General features: G+C 44.1%; 2 protein-coding genes across 2 annotated transcripts in view; both read right to left on the minus strand.

The window, feature by feature from the left end:
* LOC119396856 (dystrophin-like) overlaps positions 1-5,026 on the minus strand; it is a 28,034-nt gene extending 23,008 nt beyond the window's left edge. The window contains exons 1-4 of the mRNA XM_037664200.2: positions 4,946-5,026; positions 4,689-4,803; positions 4,378-4,517; positions 699-914 (exon numbers count right to left, since the gene is read on the minus strand). Coding sequence (XP_037520128.1) covers positions 699-914; positions 4,378-4,482 — 321 coding nt within the window. The 5' untranslated portion in view covers positions 4,483-4,517; positions 4,689-4,803; positions 4,946-5,026. The remainder of the gene's footprint in view (positions 1-698; positions 915-4,377; positions 4,518-4,688; positions 4,804-4,945) is intronic.
* An 835-nt stretch (positions 5,027-5,861) lies between these two features.
* LOC125758892 (utrophin-like) overlaps positions 5,862-24,617 on the minus strand; it is a 108,002-nt gene continuing 89,246 nt past the window's right edge. The window contains exons 3-7 of the mRNA XM_049416649.1: positions 9,288-9,349; positions 9,069-9,161; positions 7,394-7,471; positions 6,724-6,816; positions 5,862-5,963 (exon numbers count right to left, since the gene is read on the minus strand). Of these exons, the coding sequence (XP_049272606.1) occupies positions 5,862-5,963; positions 6,724-6,816; positions 7,394-7,471; positions 9,069-9,161; positions 9,288-9,349 (428 nt within the window). The remainder of the gene's footprint in view (positions 5,964-6,723; positions 6,817-7,393; positions 7,472-9,068; positions 9,162-9,287; positions 9,350-24,617) is intronic.

The raw sequence follows: 24,617 nt of genomic DNA on the forward strand, positions 1-24,617 counted from the left end.
TGAACATAAATTAGGTTTTCCTGTAATAGTAGGCTGTACAGAAGTTGGTTGTCTCAGAAATTAGATGATCTCTCATGTGTTCTTTTACTGAAATTCAGCTCTAAAAAAAAACAGAATGACAGAGCGTATCCTGCACTGTTTGAAATCAGTGCTTGCAGAAGAGGATCGACTTCTTAAATATATGCTTGCTCATTCAATCGCAGTTACAGAAGAATGTAAAAGAACATTTTGATTTGTAATAGCATTCTAGTGATGCACCTTGAAGCATTTGGCAGCACATCACGAAGTAAAAAGCTTAGTGAAAGCTTTTATACAAGATAAGATAAGACAGGCATCATAGCTTGAAATTTTAAAAAACAAAACATTAGCTAACTTTTACAAACTCCATGAATGAGTTCTACTGAAACCTGAACATTAAGTTGCTGCAGTTAAAGCACTTTACACAGGAACCCCAGCAAAGTGCTTTCCAAGCTGGTATTCAACGAAGTTGTACATAATGTCAACATTTTCAGGGCACTTCATTGACATTTCATTTGACATAAATAAGCATCCATGTTCTGCTTGCAAAATCATAAATGTTGAAAGACTGAATTTGCAACCCCTCCACACCATTAGGAGGACCACAGCACCTTGGCTGCCCCAATACACATGCCTATGATGTTATATAGAAAGTAGTGCAATCAAAACCTCCGTATTACCTCGTGCGTATGAAAGAGGTCCTTCACTTGTGCCACAGTATTGCCTATGGGAGGCAAATTGAGCAGTCGATCCTCGGCCTCCAGCAACCAGGTGAGCACTTCTTCCAGGCTGCTCTGGTAGCTGATCACGTTGGTGGTGGCACCGCGTGACGAACTGGACCCCCCCGCTGCTCTGCCTTTCGATGTATGCAGGGGAGTGGCACCCTTTCCAACATCCTAGGCACCAATAGAGGTAGACTAAGCATAATAACATGCACGGACATCATAGTCATAGTCATGGACATGCCAGTGTGCTCCACCAGATTCACCTGGGTGTTGCCTTCACTCAACGCTATGTGCACCTAATTAGCTGTGCAGACAGCCCAAACTGTGAACACTGCCAAGTGTGTGAAACTTTAGCACATCTATTTTGTGACTGCCCACTCCACATGGCACAACAGAAGACACTAGCTTCAACGCTGGCCGGCATCGGAGTAGAAACATTTAGTGAAAGTTCTATTTTGTCCATAATGTGCGATCAGGCAGTGTCAACAACTGCTGCAAGGGCTGTCATGGCTTTTTTCAAGAGCACTGAACTGGACACTAAGCTGTAGGGACACCATTGTGCTACGTGGCTATTGCACGTACGCATCATCTCTTCCTGTCCCCATCATCATACTTCATCATTATTTTTTCCCCTTTCCTTTTTCCCTGCAAAGAGTAGCACGTCAGAACGTACTAGCTTAGATTGCTTAGGTACACTTGCCTGTGGCTCAAGATACAGTGTACCTAAGCAATGTAAGCACCAACTCGTCCAAAAAGGAGCCCTTTTGTACTAGCTCAAGCCGACCTCTCTACCTTCTGATAAATTCTCTCTCTCTCCCTCATAGTAAGCATTACTGTGCCACTGCTGCATGAGAGGCCACATTCTGTGATGATTAATTTTTCAAAGAGCTGACGATTGGCATTGCAGGGCATCGAAATTGTGTCACCCAAGCAACAATCAATTGTGTGTTGGCAATGACAAGCCCTTAGGAGACCAAATCATTACAGTATACAGCCACAGGATGCCATCAGTTAAATAGGCAGATCATCAACCAAGGCTGGAAATGTTTGGTTCATCACTGTCACAAATTAGGCCTTACTCGCTGCTTTCTGAGTATTTATAACTCATATCAGAAGAACTTTCTACACGGCATTTCGTGCATGGAAAAAAATACCAACAAAATTGCCAAGGGAAACTGCAGTGCAGCTGATATTGTCACATCGTAGTGATATTGAAGAACCAGACAGTGCCAAAGCTGTGAGTTAAGAATCTAGCACTTTAATGGCAAGCAGTGGTTAGTCAATGAAGCAGTCATTGGAATATGATAAAGAATTTAAGCATGTCAATATTGCTGCTTCGCACTCAAACCTAGCAACAAAGTGCCAATAACTATGACCAACATTCAAGTCCAAACAGAAATGATGAACAAGTGCTGTGGCTGTAGTGATATGAGTGCAATCCATTTTTAGGCATGTCAGCAGCCTATAGGAAAGTTCAAGTTAGAAGTTTCTTTGTCATCCTTGCCAAAGTGTCATATTTTTTTAATAATTTTTTCCCTCAATAATCTTTTCTTTTTCTAATGTGTGAGCTCAGATGGTGGCTTTGTGATTTTATAAGACTTTTGTGCATTTTGTGCTTGCACAGCAATGGAAAATTCCACATTGAGCATGTTTCTCCTTGAATCCATGCACAGCTCTTGAAAAATACTGAAAGTTCAACACTGGCATACTTCAGATGCAGTGAGAAGCATTCTTAGTGGTCTTGCAAATCCAGGAAAATAAAATTGATTATTAGTACGTATATGAAAACAGGCAATTTAAAAATAAGCATTCACAGGTAAATGTTTAACTATGGACAACAACGTATATTCACTCACGACAAGACGAAGTTTCACAGACACGAGATGAGCCTATTTTAAAAATTACTAGTAAAAAGCTTGAGCACAGAAAGTCAGAAAAGACCAGCAACAGAACCCAATTGTACTTCATATTTCAAGGTAAGCATTATAAGCAATGAAAATAGTATTATATTTGACTTGAAGCAAGTAATAACTTCAGTTCTTTAATTCTACTGTTCACACAGGGTAAATTATTATATACACACACAAGGACATTGCCAATTGTGATATTGTTTAGTTTTCAAAAATTCCTTTTTGGTATAAAAACAACGAGCAGCAAACAACTTTTGCAATCACACATATCAAATGACACATACGAAACTGAAGTTCTCTTAGTATATGTTATTTCCTGTGCAAATCAAGGTCACAAGTTTTTAGTGAACATGTAGCAGAATCACCAACGCCAAACATGGATTACCATGACCAGAGGAACTAGAGGTCCCGATTAGGTGAGTGGCCACCGAAAGCAAGAAGGATGCAGTACTTAATATCAGACAGCGTACCTTTGCATCGGCCATTCTCAATATAATAGCAGCAGCAGATCACACAAAGTCACTGTACGTCACAATAAATGCACACACACACACACACATGCTGTAACACCACTACTCTGTCAGGTTTCTTTTCAGGCACAGACAGTGTAAGGTGTGACTACACAGTTTGGCTCAGAGGCAGACTGCTCGTAAAAGAAAAAAGTATGCCAGACACACCAAGACGACAGAACAACATCCTTATCTCTCGTTCCCTCCTTATCAGCGGAAAGAGTACAACTCTCACTCAAAGCCCTCAAGCATTTGGGCCCTCGAAGGAGCCGGTGACAGAGCCAAACAGTGAGTGAATACCAATATATGTGGTGTGAGCTTTTATGAAACAAATATGTGCCTTAGTAATGCTCTGATCGACACTTAGAATGCGCCATGTCAATGTCATAACAGTGCACGTGACTAGCTTCCTTGTCCATGATTGATGCAGCGCTAAAGACGAAGACTCAGACTAAAGGAACACAGAGTGCACAGGACGGGTGCTGTCTCGCAACTGAAAGATTTATTTTGAAAAAAACAAAACGGGAAATACAAAACAGGGCATAGCAGACATGCGCATAAGTAAAACAGTAAAGCTAATCATTGGACAACACGTGCACATTCTTAAGAACAAGTTCAAACAAGTCACTTGATAATGCATGAGCCAAGCAGATACACAAACTCCTTGTCTGTCAAGAAAATCGACGGATGGCTCATGCATGCGTCTCCCATTCTTTTAATGTGAAAGGCCTCGATAACTTCACGGGTTGTTTTGCTTTCCATTCTACTGTAGCTTCCTTGTATGTATATCCACAATTACAGATTTGTGCCTTCAGTGATAAATGATTGCTGTACAACAACCATTTGCATTGAAATCTGCCTGTGTTGCAAATTTTATTATAAATTCATACTTAAACTGACATTACTGGGCCTGACAAATGTATAAATTTTATAAATATATACTACACAAACAAGCATTTATGAATGTGTATGTGTGTTAGAGATGTGATTAACAGCTACTAAGTTGACCTAGACAGATTGAAATAGATGTACCAAAGCAACAAAAAAGGCCTGGGCATGCAGCTTCCTGCAAAAACACTAACATATTTCAAGCAATTCATTCAAAAGAGAAACACAGGCTAACATTTATACTTTATGGAAAAGTATCCGGATCCCATTACTGCCTATGTATTTCCAAAGACTTTAAACACCAAAAAGTCAGAGAAAGGGGCTCACCTGATGAAATGTAGCTTCACTATCTGAGTACTCTGATGAGCTGCCCCTTCGCAAAGGGACGTTTTGCTGGTGAAGGACTTGAAAAAAGCACATGACATACATCATGACAGACTTTTTGTCGGGATGAAGAGTGTTCACATCTACAAAAAAGAAGAACACAAGGGAGCTCGGATGAGAAGTGTCATAAGAGGACAGTGCTACTCATGTGACACATTTCGAGCAACTCCCACAAAAGTGAAAGCCATGTGTACTTCATTTAAAGCAAGTGACACTGTAAGGGAAGCATTTACACACTGCAAGAATGCCATTACCTTCGGGATCTAAAGCCGCTCAATGCCTAACTGTTTCTCTGCAAACTGAAAAGCGTGTTCAAGCCTGGAGTTAGGGTCTTTGTTCAGCAGGCTTTTGTACTCAAATAAGTCGGGCCTAGATGAGAAAAGAAAGAAAAACGAAGCAAGCACAAGTTATCACAGTGCATTAACTCTCACATTCTCTCATAACAAAGAAAATTTTAGGAATCCAAATGTCTACAAATATAAATGACATGCACTCAGGGGCTACAACTGACCTGAATTTATGTATAATAGCATTGAATGCAAGGCCGTCAATCCAACTTGTCGTGAAATTCCTGATATCCACTCCAATGTACCTGTAAGAATACAGAGGCAACACGAACAATGCAGAGAATTCTGAAAAACAACAAAGCTTCAACTGCTACATAAACTGGCTGGTGTGCATATCACACGAAGTGCTGGGGACATAGTAACAAGACGTATAGTAAATCTCTAGAAACTTATCTCTTCAGTGCAATCGTTATTATACAATAAACTAGTACTTCAGTGAAGGAGCAAGAGTATAAAAAAAAACTGGTAGGCACTAGAGCCATTCTACTCTACTCTAATTAACACAATCATTAATGCAGTTCATTCATGTAAATTAAGCACAAAGTGCACTCACTGTAAACAACAGACAACTATTTTTAGCAGGCTACATTCAAGATAAGCATCACCTGGGAATCGAAATCTGAATTTGATCCATAGTTCCTTTGTCACACAATTTCACTGGCTGAGTCAAGCAGAAGCAGTTAGTCTGGTCAAGTCATGAAAAAAATACCAAAACAAAAAAATGCCCTTTCTTTTCCTTATTTTTCTGGTGTAGGAAATTCCATACTGATGAAGTTTGTGCGAGTGGTGACTATCAAGCAAAGTGAAAGGTTAGTCTTACAACTTCATTCTTTAGTTAGTCATTGCCATTAATGACCAGGCCATTAACATTACCATCATAAGGAAATTGAGCTATCTGCTTTTGCTGCAGTAGCCAGCCATTGCATTGCTGAAAGGTAGTTCTTCAAACTGTAATATGAGCATCCAAATGAGATATCATGAACTCCAATGAACTAGCCCGCCAACGTGTCTTAGTCAAAATGAGGATATGGGCCCAAATTAAGCTAAATAACAGAATGCACAAAACAATAGCTGCAATAATCAAACAGACCCTTTGGTGACATCTCTGCACCATGCGAGAAGAGTCTTCTCCAAGTTCGTCTGGTGGACATCACTGGAAGCCCTTTTCAACACACCATGTACCTGGTGTAAACAATGACTTAAAATATAAGATGTTGACTGTGATCAATTGCTGGTAATGCCATGCATGGTACAAAAAGAAAATCATGCACAGATCTCACAAATTAATGATTCGCTTTGCTTTATTAGACAGCTACAGACCATTCCATACAAAGCTGGCAATGCTAGAGAGACTTTTTGCACTGCACGCAATTGCAACTAATAAATACAATGTGTCAGATACTAAAAAAAAAGATGTGTATATGCATGATGTAACGATGTAACTATACTTAGATGTCAGAATAGGACGCGTGTATCATACATGTAAAGTGTCAAAGATCTGAACCTACTTAACTACAAGGCAAGTAATGCAACATTTCTGCTATCAATAACCACAGCATGCTACTTGCGACTATGAATGTGATATGTTTAATATCGTAAGCACAATGGTGCACAAATATATAATCTGGTGTAATATGGTCGGCAAGTAGTACCTGTAATATATCAAATAGTTTGCATAAAACATCGCAGATCATAAACAAGTGCCCCGTGAAGTGCATATGTGAGCTACGGTACTGCCTGCTAAACATGACATGCAGTACAGCTAACAAATGTCTGTTTGACAGTTCACTTAGTAATCCTAAGCAAGCATTCTGATTTTAAAACACTTCGCAAGACTTTTTACAACTTTCCACAAGTCCAAAAAACTAATATTAGCAGTATAAATGAGCCACAATGCAGTAGTATAACACAGGTCAGAAACCTGGCTACACTTCTCACGTACCTGCCAGTGAAGAATAATGCTCCAAATAAGGCCTAAGGTGAGCTTTGGATTGCCGTCAACAATGTCATTTGTGCTGATATTGACAAGCTTTACCTGCATGAAGAATAAGGGCTGGAAAAACACTACACAAAAGACAAGCAACTTCAAAAGATCACTGTGAAAAAATCTGAGAAATATTTCCAAGAACAACTGTTTGTTCCGTACAGTCATGCATACATTCAAGAATAGCATCCTTTGCCCTAGTGCACATGACATATGTAAGCCTGAGCTTTCTTATCATTAACTAGTTAAAGGCAGGCATGAGTTTCTAACAAAAACAGTTGTCTTGTAGCCCCTGAAAGATAACTTGTTAGAGTAATAGAAATGTAAAGCTCACACACAGCACAACAACAACAATGCGAAACAATCAACCAGTAAAACAGTGTACATTACAAGATAGACTTCAATACAAAACAGCACTGCCTAATGTCGTAACCCCTCAGAGCTTTTTCAGTAACATTTCATGTGCAACATTTCACTGTTCAATAACAACCTCCCTGTAAACTCTGACTGCAAGGCAACCACAAGAGTTATGTTTCTCAGTACATAATTGTAAAGGCTGATTTAAGTAAAACTTCTGGGCTGCAGATCATTAGCATCAGTCATAAAGCAAGAAAGATGACAAACTCACATTGTTAGCTTCTAGTGCTTGGAGTGCTCTGCTAACATTGTTGATATGATGAACTCTCAAATTTCCTCTTTCTCGTTTCTGTCAAGACAGGAAGAATTCAATTGAAAAGATTATGAAACAAAAGCACTCCTGGAAAATCATGTCATAATAAACAACACAACACATGCAGAACAATTATTTCGTATGTACTATAGTCGCCCAATGTGAATACTCCCATAAATAAGCACACAAAATGCAAAGGAGGACAGAATTTCTGACAGCCTCTTTCTTCTTGCTGATTATATAAACAATAAGCTATAACTTTTTGTTTTAATATATTGCACTTACAATGCCAAAAGTATGCTTTATAAAAATGACACACATTGATCAGCACATAGAAACTACATCCTACTTCATCACAAAAAAATATCTCCTTCCTGCTTCTCATGCAACATTTTTCACACAGCTTGAAATACGAGTGCATTACTACACATGGACAGAAGACGGGGTAAGGACAAGCGCATACTACCAACTAAAAGTTTATTTGGAAAGCAATGGCATGTATATACCAACAGAAAAATGTTGGGTAACAACATCCAAGATGAGAATACAATGATAAAAATACAAGCAAAAAAAGTAACTGGTACACCTTGCCAAAGCCTGCACTGCCTTGGTTGGTATACATATGTGCTTGCTTTCCAAATAAAACTTTCAGTCGGTAGTATGCGCTTGTCCCTGTCATGTGTCCCTGTGTAGTTATGCACTTGTATTTCAAGTATCATGAATCATCAACTTACCCAATCATCCATTCTGATTTTCACACAGGCCTCATTCAATTTATTCGGCTCTACTGGTTTCAGCGTGGATATGAATTACCTATAAACTACCTTTCTTTTAGGCATTATACACTTTATTAAAGTTCCTTGTGCAACCACATTCATCGCACAGAAAATGCAACAGAAGTTCACCTTCACCATCATCACCGTGCTGAAAACAGGCATGAAACCATCCTGCGCATATTTGTTATTGAATGGCTGAGCTAAACATGAACAACAACCTGCTCTTCTGTTTTATGGGCATTATAAGTTTAGCTGAAAGGAAACAGGTTGATACTAGTTACCACATTGGCCAGGACAATTAGGGGCAGTAGGTGGATAACCATATCAAAGAGAACCCATATGGAGAAGGGACTGCAAACTTAAAACAAGTTGTTACTAAATGCAGTCTCTAATGATCTTTCCAGTCAGTTAATGCAAATTTGAATTAGGTGAAAGGAAAAAGCTCTCATTTAGTTGAGGGAAACTATGAAGGAAACCGTGTAAGTTTTCTCTGCAACTTCCTCCACTTTGAAGAATTCATCAGTTCTCAATTTGTCGATTAACTCTGTAGTTGTCAATTAACACAGCAGTGCCCTGTGATCTGCAAGCATCCTGGTTGCCTTAAATGGTACAGTGACCATCCTGCAAAGACAACAGGTTTGATCCCCTGTTTGAAAAGTGTATAGGACACCTTTGAAGTTTCACGGTGGACCCCCCTTCGGGGGTTTTCTGATCGGGGTTCTCCAGGACCAAATAAAGTTCATTTCATCATCACTACTCTCATGTGAATGACTTTTTTTTTTCTCCTTTCATGAGACTTCCACTGCACTGCAGGCTCCTGCTGAGCTGACTTGCTTACATCTGAGCAAGCAACTCACCAGTTGCTGGCCACAGAGAATTTCAAGCAGTGTCAGAAGCCTTGTTCCATCCCGAAAGTCTTGAAAGAGGTCGTTGACAAGAGGCTGGTCGGCCTGTGAACAGGTAGAGGCAATGGAAGGGAGATAAGGAAAGGCACGCATTCTTGCTTTATCTTGCCCCCCACTTCCAAGCTATCAATGCCCTCATTCATTGCACTTTTATGCACAGAAGTGACGTACCTTTGCGAGTTGTGAATTGATCCACTTTGTAAATGTTTTCCGCTGCACATCCTCTCGTTCGTCTGCGTGAAGGAACGAAACGAACAACAATAAGGGAGTGATCCGACTCCATAAATAACACCAAAGCTATGCGAGGTAAAAATGTCCTAACAATTATATGCAGGAAACAGCGCTGTAAGACGGGACGAAATGAAAGAACACAGACCACTGTGCTGACTAACAACCAAGTATTTATTTTCAGGCAGCATATATGCTCAACCACTTTTTATGCCTGAAAAATGCTGCCTGAAAGAATAAACACTTGGTTGTTTGTCAGTGCAGTGGTCTGTGTTCTTTCATTTCGTCCCTTCTTATAGCACTGTTTCCTGCATATAACCATGAACCAACCAGCCCGAATGCGTGCCCTTCTGCTGTCCTAACAGTGCTGAAAATTCCCCAATTACTGCATGTTAGAAGTGACCTGCTCTCCAAACACACTGACAAGATGTGTTGCCACCAAATGCAGTACTGTTAATTAATGGTCGCAGAAATTGTGTACGTGCCAGACTTTAAATGTGACCACAGTCACCAGTCTCACATATAAACAATTCTATTTGCATTGTTGAAGTGTTTTTCTTTTACATATGATGTCGCTGAAATTAAGCATCACTGACACACAGCATGAACTTTGTCTACTTCAGCAATACCTATGTTAACTCATATGTTCAGAAAAAGGGCATGCGCTCCCATTTTCGGCCCTTCATAAAGACACTACCTCGAGTTAGAATGGCAATTTAGGCATTTAAAAAACTACTATATGCTTATAGTAAAAGCTGAGTGTGACTGCCTTTGAATTTCATCAAATTATCACCCTTTCCAAGGCTTTGATAAAGTTAAAGCATCAGAAAATCTCCAGAAAAGATCTTGAAAATGTGGGTTGTTGTGAAACAACAAATTACTGCAGTAGTTTGGTTATAAGCGAGAAAAAAGAAAAATACACCCAGTGACATATTTCTTTACCCCACAAGCTCCAAAGCGGTAAAAATATAGCAATTCGTTATCCGACCCTCACTTGCGATCCGTGTTTAGTAGCTGTTTGTTGCCTCTAATGATCATGAGCAGCCTTCATCAAAGCTGGTATGCGAATGAACAATAGTAATGATGTGACTGACAGCATCAATGGCTGCAAGAAATTGTAAGAGTAGCGAGCAACCATGAAGCATCATGTAACCTTCAGAATAATAGCCAGCCTCGACTTTAGGCTAGCATTCTTGGACATTTCAGAATTTCAATACCACCTTTTATTTCTTTTTTTTTTATCAGGCACCACTGAATCTTGGAATCTGTCTGACCACTGGGTATTTATGTGCCCCTCCAAAATTAATGTGACTGTAACCACCTTAGTAGTCAAACATTTTGATCAACATTCAAGATGTGAGGTCTTTTCTGGAGATTGTGCTGCTTCAAAAAGAACCTAGTACCAGTTAAATTTGTTCCTTAAGGCAAAAAGCAGCAAAGGTAGCAGACTAGGCAACGATTAAGGTTGGGCAGTCTATGTCAATTGGATTTAAAAAATTGAATAGTAGTACGTAACAGCAAAAAGACTACAGAACTCCTACTGTGCATGAAGGCCTGTAGTGAGGTGTCAAACATAGTTTCTTCATCTGTTAGACTGTGCTACGCATGTGTTTCTGTGTAATAAAACAAGGTCTGTTTGTTGTTTTGAATATGTGCGTGCGCGCGTGTGTGAATGTACAAACTCGATCAGCTCCATTGTGCTCATTGCAGGCGTAGAAGAAAATGAGGTTACCTAAATTTTAAAAAATAAAGTATAGTATAGTATACTCCCCTTTCCCCATCATGATACAGCAAATTGGTTTCGATGAGGCAATATTTCTTAAGAAAGCCACTGTAAACAAACTACAATCGAAAGCAAGAACATCTTATATCGCGAACTTCCCCCTTTCCAATCGTACGCAGCGAGCGCTACAACTCCATACAAGGGTATACATAACATACCAACTACAGCTACGATCGCACGTACACTGATAGTGCGTGCTACGAAAAAGCTATTTGTATGCAGGCATCACGATGTGTTTACACCACAGGGCACGTACCAATGTCTCTTGCCGTTGGCGTGTACGCGAATTGTGCGTTGACCGCATACCGTACGTTTCCACGACCAAATTAAGCGCATTGCATCGCAGTTTATTTCCGCGGACTCAATGTGCGCCTGCCAAAACTAACGCACAACCACCTGTTCGCAGAGTTTCTTCATGCGCTCCCTTTGTGCGCCGCCAAGAATGAAATCTCCCACACAAAGTGCATCGGATCAAAACAAACATTTATCACAGTGCAAATACACATATGCCGCGACAGGTGGGACACCATACAGAGAAACCGAAACAGACGCTGGACCGAAGCCAAATCAGAACAAAAACAATCTCGGGAGGCTGACAGCAGACGCGATCGCGGCAGTACAGAACTTCCCGTTCCGTGCAGCCGTAGAAGCCCGGTTTTCTAGATGCGCTAGTTGAAAATTCGCGCACGCACACAATGGCCCGTTGCGTGGAAAGAGAAACACATCTGCATCAATTTAAACGCCAGACAGCGTACGCATGAGCGCTGGTTCACGCCCATTTCTCTACTCATTGACGGTTCCGATACGCACGCTTTTCAATGATCGCGTACTTTCTCGGCACGGGACACCTCGACGCGATCCAAGTAATCTCGCAAAAAGTTTCGGCAAGTTCGCAAGAGCATCGTTAACAAATTCAGATTTGGCTAATCGAATGTGCGCTGAAGACTCCTCTTTCATTAGGAGCCGGCGAACTTTGTTTTTACTTAGTACAAAGTGGAACCAATAAACTACCGGCGCCGCTGTCTCCGTGCTAGACGGCATCAAGGACAGCGGACGGATCGAGAGAAGCATCGCAAGCTGCGAAGGCCCGACAGAAACCAGTATCACAAGCGTTATCGTTCAAGTGCAAACTTCACCCCGCCGAAGCGACGGGTGAAACAAGTACAACGAAATCTGAAACACGACCGCTGCAAAAACCAGTAGAAAGAAGCGGCGCCGCGCAGCGAGCCAGCCCGCTCGAGAGCACCACCATCGCACTACACGGGACAGCTTGCAACGCTTGCAACTCACGCCGTACGCGGCAAAAAATGCTAGGCGGTGTCGGCGGCTCTCGTTCCGTGAATTCTTTTGTGCTGCGCGCGCTGACAGGCCTGTGAGCCGCGCCGAAGCGCTTACCTGCGACCGGTGAATCCATGTCGTGCACATGTATCCCGGGCAGTGTAGTAAGTACCGTGCGAGGCGGCGTGTAGAAGGTGTCCGGCGGAGCTAACACACGGCCACGCGGTTCGCACACACGAGCACCCCCCCTCGTTCGGGCGTCGTCGGCGTCCGATGGAGGAGGAATGGGAGGGCACGTATCCCTACATGCCTTGCAAGCCAGCGGGCGCCCGACGGCTGTGCGACTGAGCGCGACCGCGCGCGTCGGCTGCGAAAACAGCTGACCGCTCGACGGCGTCTGTCCGCGCGTCGGGTGCGCTTGCGAGTTTACAACTTCGATGGTGGTCAGAACCTGCAACGTGCGGCAGTTTTGTCAAGTCCCGACGGAAGGAGAAGGCAGTTAGGGTGATGCCGCGCTGAACTGTGCCGCCGCAGCTCATTCGGAGCAGGTGGTTTGAGAAATAAGAATAACGCGCGGCGACGGATGAAAGAGCAGGATGTATTTCAAAGGAGTAAAAGTGCAACAGTAAAAGGCCCTTTCGACGTGAGGAGTACGTGTTGAGCGAGAACTATAACGAAAGGAAAACAGAAGCGCCCAAAGATACCTTCGCAAAGCGCGCGCATACAGAGAAACTGCAATAATATATACACAAAAGCCGTCCATGAAGGTAGAAAATACTCGTATACCTGAGAGCGTATAATTGTTCTTTCCTCATTTATTGAGGAGGAAAAATGAAACACTTGGGGGCCGCAATTTTGTTTTACCCAATGACACATCGTTTTGATTGTCAAGTTCTATGATCACAGTGTGTGCAACAATCAACATATTAAAAAAAATTACCATAAGGCCCCTCCTTATACCGAGCATTACCATGATTTCGCCATAATCTCGGTTTATGTTCCCTTCGTGTCCTTGAAGCAAGCTGATGCGTCGCTCACCCGCCTTCGCCGTGCTTCCCGCCAAAAATATTGGAAGTCATCCGTGTAGCGGCGGCTTTAAAGAATCAATAAATTATTTTGTCCATTTGACATCATTCCAGTACGTTAAGCCATTCCTTGATGTTCCACTGCTCCAAGCCATCCGAACTTAATTGTCTCCGCTTGAAAAATTTACGCTGGTTTATTGGGTCCATGACTCCCGTGATTACAGCAATGAGTTTGTTAAGCGCTAGTTATTTTGCTTTTTCGCCCTATATTTGCACTACGACTCATTTTTTAATTCTACAAACACGATACCAACAGTGATGTTTTATAATCTGACCTTATTTTTGATCGTCTGTGTACTACGTTTCTTCCTTTTTGTTCTTATGTTGCTATTTTCTAACCTTTTTACGCGCTCGTTGTTACAATGTTGTTCTAATAAACGACAAAACAATTGTTCTCCTTGCTCATACTCTTTATTCAAGTATGAACACCTTATCTTCTTCACTACATGCTCTAGCTTGCAAGCCTACCGACTCGGCTAAATGACGCCGTGAGCGTGACCTCGGTGTGTAAGGTATACTGTGCGTTGCGGGAATGCTTACATCCGGTGTTTCGCATACACCCTGTAAACTATCAGAAAATGAAAAAGAAAAAAAGAACAGTAAGGTGAGGCTATGACAAGAGGAAACGCGGGGCTTGGAAATCGAGAGGTAAATAAGCTATATCATTAAAGACTCACAGGTTAAATCGGCGGTTTCTATTTCGGAGCTGGACATATGCGTTGCACTTTTAACTCCAAATGAACCGAAAAAGAAATAAAGCGTGCCAGCCGACATACATTTAAAGATATGCCGTCTATAAAGAAGTATGCCGTTCACAAGTTCGCGATGTGCAAAGCCGTAACCAGCATTCGATGCGAAAGTGTTTGTTTGTTTCCCCTGAACGCACACGTATTGTTAGCAAGGTTGGCAACGACAAGTCGGATTTGGAACACTGGACAGTGAGGGGGCTACATCGCAAAGCAGAGAATTCTTTTAATCTTCTAAAAGGGACTCCCTTATTCTGCACGACGGCAGGTTAAAGCTTAAAAAATAAGGTTCGGAAATGCAGGCCCGCAAAGCTTAAGGGCTATCGCAAAGCCGCAGAGACTGCTTTGGGAGCAAAACGATTCAAAAGCAGTTGTTTTCCTCCATGAACGGAACACAGCCACTACGCGTGATCGACCAAGAATCGGGGGAGTGCTCCGCGATTAGAATCTTCTCTGAAAAATTCAGAACTGATGGGCGCGTCATGGCTTTTTGAGAAGTGAACAATTTATGCGCGCGTGACTAGTTCATGTTTACGAACTGCAACTTTAGGAAGGTGGAACATTGACCCGAAGTGTTCATACTACAGAGATCTCAAGAAATTATGACAGAGTACAGATGAACGATAGCCCTTTTTTAGAGCGCAGCGCTTAGGCGCCCGTTCCTGCGTTGAGCGGCGTCGCCGTCGCCGTTGCCATCACCGTCGGTGTAATCGATAGACATGAAAAAATTAAATGAGTAAGAATACCCAGGACCGAATGGGATTTGAACCCGGGCCTCTGCGTGGCAGTCGAGTATTCTACCACAGAGCCACGCTGGCGCTTGAAGCTCATTCGCAAAAAGACCCTAGACAGGCGTCATGTCGGGCAAGGAATTGTGTTAACCTGTGTAATAGCGTGGCAGAAGGGTAGCATAACAACCAGTCATCTCACAAAACGTGTGTGGTTTAATGCTTCCCACCCACTGCAAAATGCTCGGCCATAATTCTTCATCGTCGTCAGCCACATGCAGCATCAACAAATTGCACATAATACAGATGTGTAGCGGGTACCTCGCTTATCCACAGAAAGACGAATAATGGCGTAGTGAGTGCTGTCCTACTTCACAAAAATTATGATTTATGGCGTAGTCGATACCTTGCGGAAAGCCAAAACTTCAAACACAGTTGGCCTTGCCCCAACACGAAGATGCGCGGAATTCGCATTAGGCAGTATCGTAATCGTCGGTGATTTTTTTTTCTTTTTTGATTCGCTTTATCAGGTGGTTAGAACACAGGAACCACCGCCGTGAACACAGAACACGGGAACTACCGCCGTAATATATTAGCACGGGACGTGTCGCGTTGCTAGGCTCGAGGGGGCGGGTTCGTATCCCGGCCACGGCGGCCGCATTTTGATGGGTGCGAGATAGAGAAAACGCCCCCGGGCAATCGTTTACGCGCACGTAAAGTACCCCAGGTGGTCGAAATTAATCCGGACTACCCCACTACGGCGTGTCTCAACCATATTGTGGTTTTGGCATGTAAAATCCCAGGTATTATTACGGGGAATTTGAACGCCTTTTTGAAGTCCAAGTGCGAACAAAGTGTGTTCGCATAAGCGTGCATTAATTACGGTAGAAGACACCACTCGAAACTTCTTCGAAAAGTAGCCACGAAAGTGACCGTTGATATGAGTTCAGCGATATGTAAGTTCAGTATATGATGTCTCTCGCCGTCATTGAAGGTTTCAGTAAACGTTTCCTTACGCGATTGTTGTTTCGCGTCCATACTGCAGATACACCGTTGCAAGACATTTCGACGTCGCTCTGTGCAATCAACCACCGTGGCTGTTCTCTCTTCCCGATTGCCGACTGCTGTGTAGGCGTAAGAGGTCGCATTGTTCGTCCGTGAGGTATAAGGCAGATGTTGCGAATGTCGAATTCTATGTATCCGTGCGGCAGAGCATTATGTTCACATCACTGTCGGCCCAATTGCATGCGCTGCTATCTTCTGCACAAATGGCGTGTACTACGCAGGAGTCATTGACCTGAAAAAGCACACAACATTTATTTCGTATGCTTCAGAAATTAATATAAATAAAAAAATTGAAATAATGAGTTCGACTGAACAGTTGGCTACCAGGAGACGTTTCGAAGCTTCGTTAAAAGAAAGAAAAACGAATAAATCACTTTCTAAGAAGTCGTGACATGGCGTAAAGTATAAGATTCCTGATATCTGATGTCCTTGCTGACACTTCTATGCGACAGCGTCATCGAACAACAGGACATGAACATACAGTTTGCGTATAGTTCATGTAGTGCATTGGAGTTTGCGAACAAACCCTTGCAAATCAAATAAAAAAAAATTAAATCAATATGTTGCAAATCAATGAAAAATATCAAAATGTTGGAAACCATCTTGCTACAAATGTTATGGAAACAAAAAAATTAACAAACGCATCGGTGTCAACGGCGAGCGTATATAATCTGTCGTGTTTGCAGAAGATGTGGCATCTCGTACCACGGAGTGATGAACTTGCACGTTATTTCAGACTTGCGAGCACGTATTCATCATGTCCAGTCCAACACTTGTAGTGCGTTCTCTCTCTCTCTTAGTGCGCTCTGTCTTTTGCAGCATAACCGTGTGGTAACACGACAAGTGTGTATACGGGACAACGACACGTAACCATTTTGTCCAGTCACTATTGGCCATGCCGTATGCAGACGCACGTAATAAACCGCGCCATATCTATAGTATTTCGAGCATACAGGTGCAAGGTATACAGTTCCAGTCGAGACAAGAATAAATCGCAAAGAATTGCAATTATTGCAATGTTACGTATTCACAAAATGAAGCTGTCGTGGAACAGATAACAATGGAGGTAGACGTGCAAAACAAATCGACGTGTTACTTCGGCTGGACGCTGCTAAATTGGGTTCATTGTTTTCTTCACACACAAAAAAGAGCTTCTATTTTGTTTCACCAGGGACATTTTAGTGGAACATTGCATGGGGTTAACAGCTGGATATATAGCTGTTACGTTTTTTATCGGGAGAGCTTTGGCGTAGTGGGGAGGGGAAGGTGAACTTCCCACCCCATCGCGAATTCTTTTTACACCATCGTATGTACAGTCGTGATCAATATGAGAGGGAACACTGAAATTATCTTTTAAAAGCCACAGCGACTGAATACACTTAGCAAGCGCAAAAGTGTAAATGCTCAAGCGAAAAGATATATCTTGCAGTTCAATACGCCGCATTCATATCGCTTCATTATAAGTAACCGTTGATTAAACACGGAGTCTGTGTTCCCACTCACATTGCTCACGACTGTACATATAAACTACATACACACACGCACAAACACAAGGAACCGGATGTGAACAACCCCTCTCCCTCTTCCCTGAAATAAAATCCTGGCTACGCCCCTCGAAGAGAGAGATACAGAAGTGAGACGGGAAAGACGTGGACGTTAACCAGACGAATAGCGTAGAGGTTTGCTATCCTGCGGTGGGACAGGCGTAAGGAGAGGAAGATGGGGCACGAAAGTGGGATACTCCTACCAGGCCCGTAGCCATCCCCCCCCCCCCGAAATTTTGGTGAAGTTGGTGTTTTTAACAAAAATAAATAATGAAAATAGGTGATTTTCCCAAATAGTCAAGGTTTTCAGCAAATGCCCCCCCGAAAACAATTCCTGGCTACGGGCCTGACTCCTACTTCTCTCTCTCCCGTTATTTTGCTGCCAGACTCTCTTCCCGGTAGCGCTGAGCCAGTTAAACAGCGCCACACACTAAGAAAAAAAAGTGTGCGTGTTACTCATTTCGTTGGACTTGCCACGTTTATGACTGTCTTCAAAGAGACACGTTAACTCTCTTCTGGGTCGCACGACTCTCCGACGAGAGTACAGTAATCTCCAAAGGGAGTTCGCGTAACTCCTTAAAGAGAGTCATAGACGGAGCAAGTCAGGACTCACAGAAAAGAGTCAAACGACTATTTTCTTTTTCTTTTTTCTTAGAGTGCACTTTTCCTGGCAATAACTACTCTCCCGAAGCAGGAGGGCGCGTAGAAAGCGCGGTAGTGTCATTTGTAATAGAGCACTGCACGGGCCGTAATTCTCGGCCCGAGCCCGGCCCGGGCCCGGAACTCGTTCAAATTTACCCGCCCGAACCCGGCCCGGTGACTCAAAATGATACCCGGGCCCGGCCCGAACCCGAGAAACAATTTCGCCTACCCGGCCCGGCCCGGCCCGACCACAGATCAGGCCCGACTGAGGCGCGATCCAGTAACCTAGGTGGTGTTGCCCGAACATGGAATCGACAGCAAGGTGTTTTAAGTGGCAAATATCTACGCTTTGTTGGCGCATGTTTCGCTAACAATTATACTTTACCATACAGTAATTTCCGGTAAAAAGGGGCTCACGGTGCAAAGAGTTGAGCGGATATTGGATACAATGATTGCTTGTTCGGCAGTGGTATACCGTACCCATTTTTTCTGCAAATACAGTGGGGATCATGAAGGGCGTTCGCCGCCACGTAACACGGAGCACCGCCAGAGCATGTGTTCTAGATTAGCTTGGCAGAGAGCAAAACGCTCACTTCACTTTGTTTTTATTGCACTCTATAGCCTATTGAAATTTATAGCATGCTGTAACCACAAAGCCAATCGTGAAATCTTCTCGATATGTACCACCTGTTTTCACCGTTGTAGCGCCCTGCCACAGCAAGAGAAACAGAAGGAGAAAACCAAATTTGTGACCGTTGTTGCAAATACACTAATCTAGGTGCACTAACCGCGTGCACCACGTGTATGCGTATAAGCAGCCGAAAAGAAGAAAAAAAACTATTTCTCATAGCATTATTTTCGTACACTACACCACTGCTAGTATATACAGTCTATACGTTTCTTATGGCATACTTTATAGTTTACTTCTTCACATATTATTGTGCGAAAAATCAAAGTATCGAGATATTCCTGCTTTAAGCACGCCATGTCATGTTGCATCACATATCCTGCTGCGCTAAAGCTTCTTGCACTGCTCGCGCTGGCCGCACGGGCGCACCACATCTGCCTTGCCATTTGCGAAGGCGTCGGCAGTCGTTCTTATCTTCCACAACTGGAGCAAATCTAGGATGCCTTTGTGGAGCTCTGTAGAATGAATATGGCTTGTAGCTCATCCCTTCACTTCTCTCGTTCCCGAACGTCGTGCCACTCCTCAATGTCATCTGTAAACCTCCTCTTTGAGGGCTTCTCCTTGCAATTTTCAGCAGTGTATGTTATGCACGGTTTGCACCGTGCTCGTTTTTTTTTTTTTCATATTATAATGGCTTATGCCTTCCCAACTATGTTGTACCGGTAGAAGGTGCCCATTAGACTACGCGGTTAGGACTGGCAGGAAGTGGATGAAGCGATTTCGATATATTTTCGGGGTTCGTTCGAGCTTGGTAATAAAGGCGCGACTAAGCTTCTCGAAGCTAACTCATTAGATGCATATGGTTCGAGGTAAAGGGACATCACCCGGCACGAAATCTGTCATTGTCCTTTTTCAAGCCAGATATTTTGTCAAGCGCCCCACGCCTTGTTTAATGGACCTAACCTATTCCTGCACATTCCAACGCTGTTGTATCATGTAGCTCTCGCACTACATAGCGCACTGTATAGGGCCTCAAACACGCGGCTCGCTAGCGGCCCGCCACCTGCACATGACTGCCTTGATCCCATTTTTTTTCTTTATAAGTATGTTCTTGAGATACACAGGCATCACAGATCGAAAGGATATTTTTCGTGAGGCGGCTCCTGCGGTCACCGTGTGTTGATACATAACCGTGAAACAAGAGCTATATTTCAGAATCGGCGTCCAGATTTCAGTCATTATGGGTGATACGAAATGACTGGTTCCCCAGACGTGAAAGAGGCTAACTGCTGCGCCGGCCACGTGCACGTGCCCTCGATGTCCCTCGGTTTCCTCTTCCCCGATAGAGTCTGGCACGCTCCAAGCTGCTCCGTTCCGCACTATTTTGCAATGGGTATCGATATGTTGTGGGACTCCTGCCGCCAAATCCCCTTCAGAAATGATCCCGTATATGAGATATGGGAAAGGTCTGCTGTGAAATGACGGTAGCTTTAAAACCTGTTCCCCCTCCCACGCTCCTACCTTCGTCATTGCCCTAGCCCTTGCGGGAGTAAATTTTCGTGAATGCGGCGCGTTAGCTGAGGTGAGCTTGAGACCCCTGATATGGCGGAACAAGACGAAAGCTCAGACATTAACAATGTGGCCACAAAAAGCAGGTTGTGCATGTCCATCTCGCGCCACATGACCACTGGGAGCCGTCACAGAGTCACAGAAAAAGAATGTGTCTTTAGAGGAATTCTATGTGCAGTCCTTCTTTAGAGGGTTTCTATATGCAGAGGGATTCTATGTGCACGGAGAGAGACTCCGTGCAGTCCTTTCATTTTAGAGGGGGGCTCTAACTTTCAGCAACGTTTCCCCGCTTTGTAGCTCTGTGATCGCTCTTGCGATGGCATCTCATAGGTGTAATTTTATTATATTACATTTGATACGGGGTTTATTGGCGCAAATAGCACTTGGGCAGGATGCCTATGGACGCTGAAAGCGGGCGGCGACAACCGACACAAGAATCGCAGCGCTGGCACCAACAGCTCGCGCTTGGCTCTCCCAGCTGAGGTGGTGTCCCACTGCGGCATGTTGTTCTTCTTCCTCCTTACACATTTATTACTGCGATTACAGAGCAACATATGGGAAATAAAATAATAACGAAAGCAAATAAAGCACGGAAAAGCGAGATGTTACATATAAGCGGCTGGTCTATTTACTTTTAGCTCGCCCGTTTCAGATAAATCAAGTAGCTCATATGCAAGAAGCAAAAGAAGTTCAGTACTTATCCCTCATAAAACTCCAAAGAGCTTACCCCACATAGAAAAAGCGTTTTTTCGAGATAAAATGTAGGACTTATATGTATGCACACAACGACTTATCTATTGTCAGTAAATTACTCTTTTACCAATCCAAAAACACCACGCTCGCCGCGACAAGACTCTCGGTAAGAGAGAAAACTCGCAGGAAAATGCAAGTGACGGCGCCAACTTGAAATTCACGCACCAAACGCCGCGACGTCATAGATTCTGACGGCATCTACTGGGCCCTTCGTAGCTTGTAGTGGGTAAAAATTAAGTACATTGACCTCTGAGGGGCCTTAACAGAATTGATATACGAAGTTTCTGGAAATTTCGTTGAGCCAAGGTCCCCAAAATATGACGAATACACTTTAAAGTCCATGACGTCACGTGCGGTGATTTCAGCGCGACATTTCAAAATGGAACTTTGACCTTTATTTTTCCCTTTATTAATAGACTCATTGATGGTGAAATTAATGACATTTGGCTTCTCAGAGTACACTTTATCGGTCTAAACCGATTCAGTGTTTCACTTTAGTGAACCTTTAAGAATGGAGCGAAGTCCAAGCCCGGCCCGACCCGAGCTCGCCACCTCAAACCCGGGCCCGGCCCTAAGCCCGGAGCTTCAGGCCCGAGCCCGGCCCGGGCCCGCCGTGAAAGCAACGTTACCCGGCCCGGCCCGGCCCACGGGCCGGGCCGGGCCCGGGTTTTCGGGTAGGCCCGAGCCCGTGCAGTGCTCTAATTTGTAATCGTGTCGCTCGCATATCAAAAGGTATCTTTTGAATGCGGCTACTACAAGAGCCGATGCGGTGTATGGGCTGCGGCAGCGAGCGGGCGAGTTCATTCTTTGCTGTAGACAGCGAGTTCCGAGTTTGCTTTGTGCCGTTTTCTCGCTTTTTCGCCCCAACGGGCGCTGACCCAGAAACCCAGATGAACAGTTGCCTCACCAACCTCTCTCCCGCATCATCTGTGTTACAGCTGTATGCGCTGTCGCCGAGTAGCGTTTAGGTGTTCCTCTGCTTCTTTTCTGCACTCCCGCAAACCGCAAACCCCCCTTCTCGCCAGAGAGGCCGAGCCAGCGCGGCAGTCGGGGCGGCGACTCCGTTGTGTGCTCTATTGCAACTGCTACCCCCGTAACCGAGGGTGCCCCGGGAGATGGACGCAATCATTAGGAGAGGACCTTTCGACGAAGCCATGCACCACCGGATCCCGTGGAACGCGTCTTTTTTGGAGGTCCTCCTCTGCAAACGTACTCTCGGAACGCACACGCAGCCTGTACTGCCAGGTGTGGTGGTTCTGGGTCTTGAATCACAATGCCGCCACTTTTGTTATACTGTGCAGTGTCTCGAACCCTAATGCTATGTATACCACCGATAAAGGGCGTAGCCACATATTTTTTTCTTTTTTTCAAGGGGGGGGGGGGGGTCGATTTCTCTTTATTATGTATATATGTTCCTGCGTGTTTGTGTGTGTGTGCGCGTATATATACACATACCAAATGTAAAAATTTCGGCCACTGCTATGGTGTTGGCTGTCGAATCCCGAAATCTTACGTTTCTGTTGTTGCTTCACAATCTATCTTCCACTCGCGACATTTCGTAGATATATACAGTGTTTTCTAAAGCGCCCGCAGTAATCAAGAAAGCAGCCCTACGGTTATTGATTGCCGCTCTTCCAGACACGGAGGGGATCAAAGTGTCGTGGTCCGCACCCATAGGCGTGCGCACAGGAGGGGGGGGGGGGATGCGGACGCCCCCCCCCCCCCTTGTGCGCACCCTAATCACCTAAGAGGGGGGCGGAAAATCTGCCCCGTACATTGACTTAGTAGGTTGGGGGAGGGGGGCGCTGCGACGAACCTTTGGCCCCCCTGATGGGGAACCCTGCGCACGCCTATGTCCGCACCTGATAATACAAGAAATCACTGCATTTACCGAAGCAGTGCGTGCTGGAAGGTATAGGCTGTGGATTCTTGGATATATGCATAGAGAGAAATGTTATGAGAAAGACAAGGAGATTAAACGGAAGATAAATATCCAGTTTGCCACCCTGCACTGAGGAAGGGATAAGGGGAGACAGAAAGGTAAAAAAAGGAATGAGAGAGAGAGAGAGAAAGAGGGGGGGTAAAATCATACACAAACACGGCAGTGTCATAGCAGTGAATTCAACGAAGCTGGTTGACCGTAGAAACTTCAGAAGCGCCTTCGCGGCTTTCTGATGTGAAGCTCGACCGCTCCGGCATTCCAAGATTGATTTCTCGGAAAGCGGCTGGTCTGGAAACCAGCGTGCAGGACATGTGACCTTGTGTCGTCGGTGGCAGTCATGCATAACCGTACGGGCAGCAGTTCATATTGCCCCCGCCCCCCTTTGCAGTCACGTAATACTACCACTACTGCCATTTCTATACTACCTCCAATACTTTCTAATAGTGCCGCTGCCATTTCTACTCATACTACTGCTTATGGTAATAATAAGACAAACAGTAAGCGACATTTTTATAAGTAATGAATAGTTCCCGGAAAAAGCCGGTCAGCTGTTTGTTATTCGACACGTTGTATTTATACGAGTTGTCCTCGACTGAAGCAAGAATGCGCCGTTAGAAAAGTAGACAAAACAAATCCTAGTGTTTGGAAGATGAAAAATCGAATGTCTAACGATGTAGAAGTGCAAGCAAGCACCCTTCCTACGCTCCATTACTTCTCCCCGGGCGCGTTGTGGTTTAACGTAACACCGCGGCGTGCCGAAGACAGCGGCAATTTATTCCCGCGGGACGTAGAAAGAGAGCCGACCGTCAGCACTGACGCAACCTTAGATAACGACTTTTCGAAAAATCGCTCGTACGCTGCTGTGTTCGGAGTCGCGTGCAAGCGAAACTACCTGTACGCGCAGGGAGCGTACACGTTATTTACGCGCATCGCGCAACAGCGCATGAAGGCAGCAGAGGCATTGTGTACATTATACTCGAAGACGTACTTTGAAAAAAAAAAAAGAAAATGACAGTTGTTTAGTGCGACCTGTAAGTGCGAGAGAGCATTGGCGGCAGGGTTGTTGCATTGTTTGTTGCATGCATTGTGTGAAGAGCGGAAGGGGTGTCAGCAGAGAGTATAGACATTTACTCGGAAAAAGAGGTCAAGGCAAGTCCTGCCTGCGTCGTTTTACTTATTATTTTGTCACGCACTTACGGGTTCTGTACTAACCCTCATAGTCAGACGTAACATTAAGCGTGACTTGAAATTTAAAGCAAGAGGCGACAAGTAATTGGTGAGCATTCTCCTGTGTACTTCTTGCCTCTGTGTATGAGTCTATAGTTCACTGGTTGCTTTTTGAACATGTGCCAACTTGTCCGCAGCATAGATTTAAGCAAAGACGACTGTGTCCGACTACGATTGGAATTCTCTACAGCGCAAGCGCAGAGCAGTACTCACTTCAATACAAGGCCTTATGAACGTGTACAATATCAAACAGCAGCTCTGTGTAGCCTGCAGCATGCATTAC

This window comes from Rhipicephalus sanguineus, chromosome 6 (assembly GCF_013339695.2).
Source record: "Rhipicephalus sanguineus isolate Rsan-2018 chromosome 6, BIME_Rsan_1.4, whole genome shotgun sequence".
Taxonomy (NCBI): domain Eukaryota; kingdom Metazoa; phylum Arthropoda; class Arachnida; order Ixodida; family Ixodidae; genus Rhipicephalus; species Rhipicephalus sanguineus.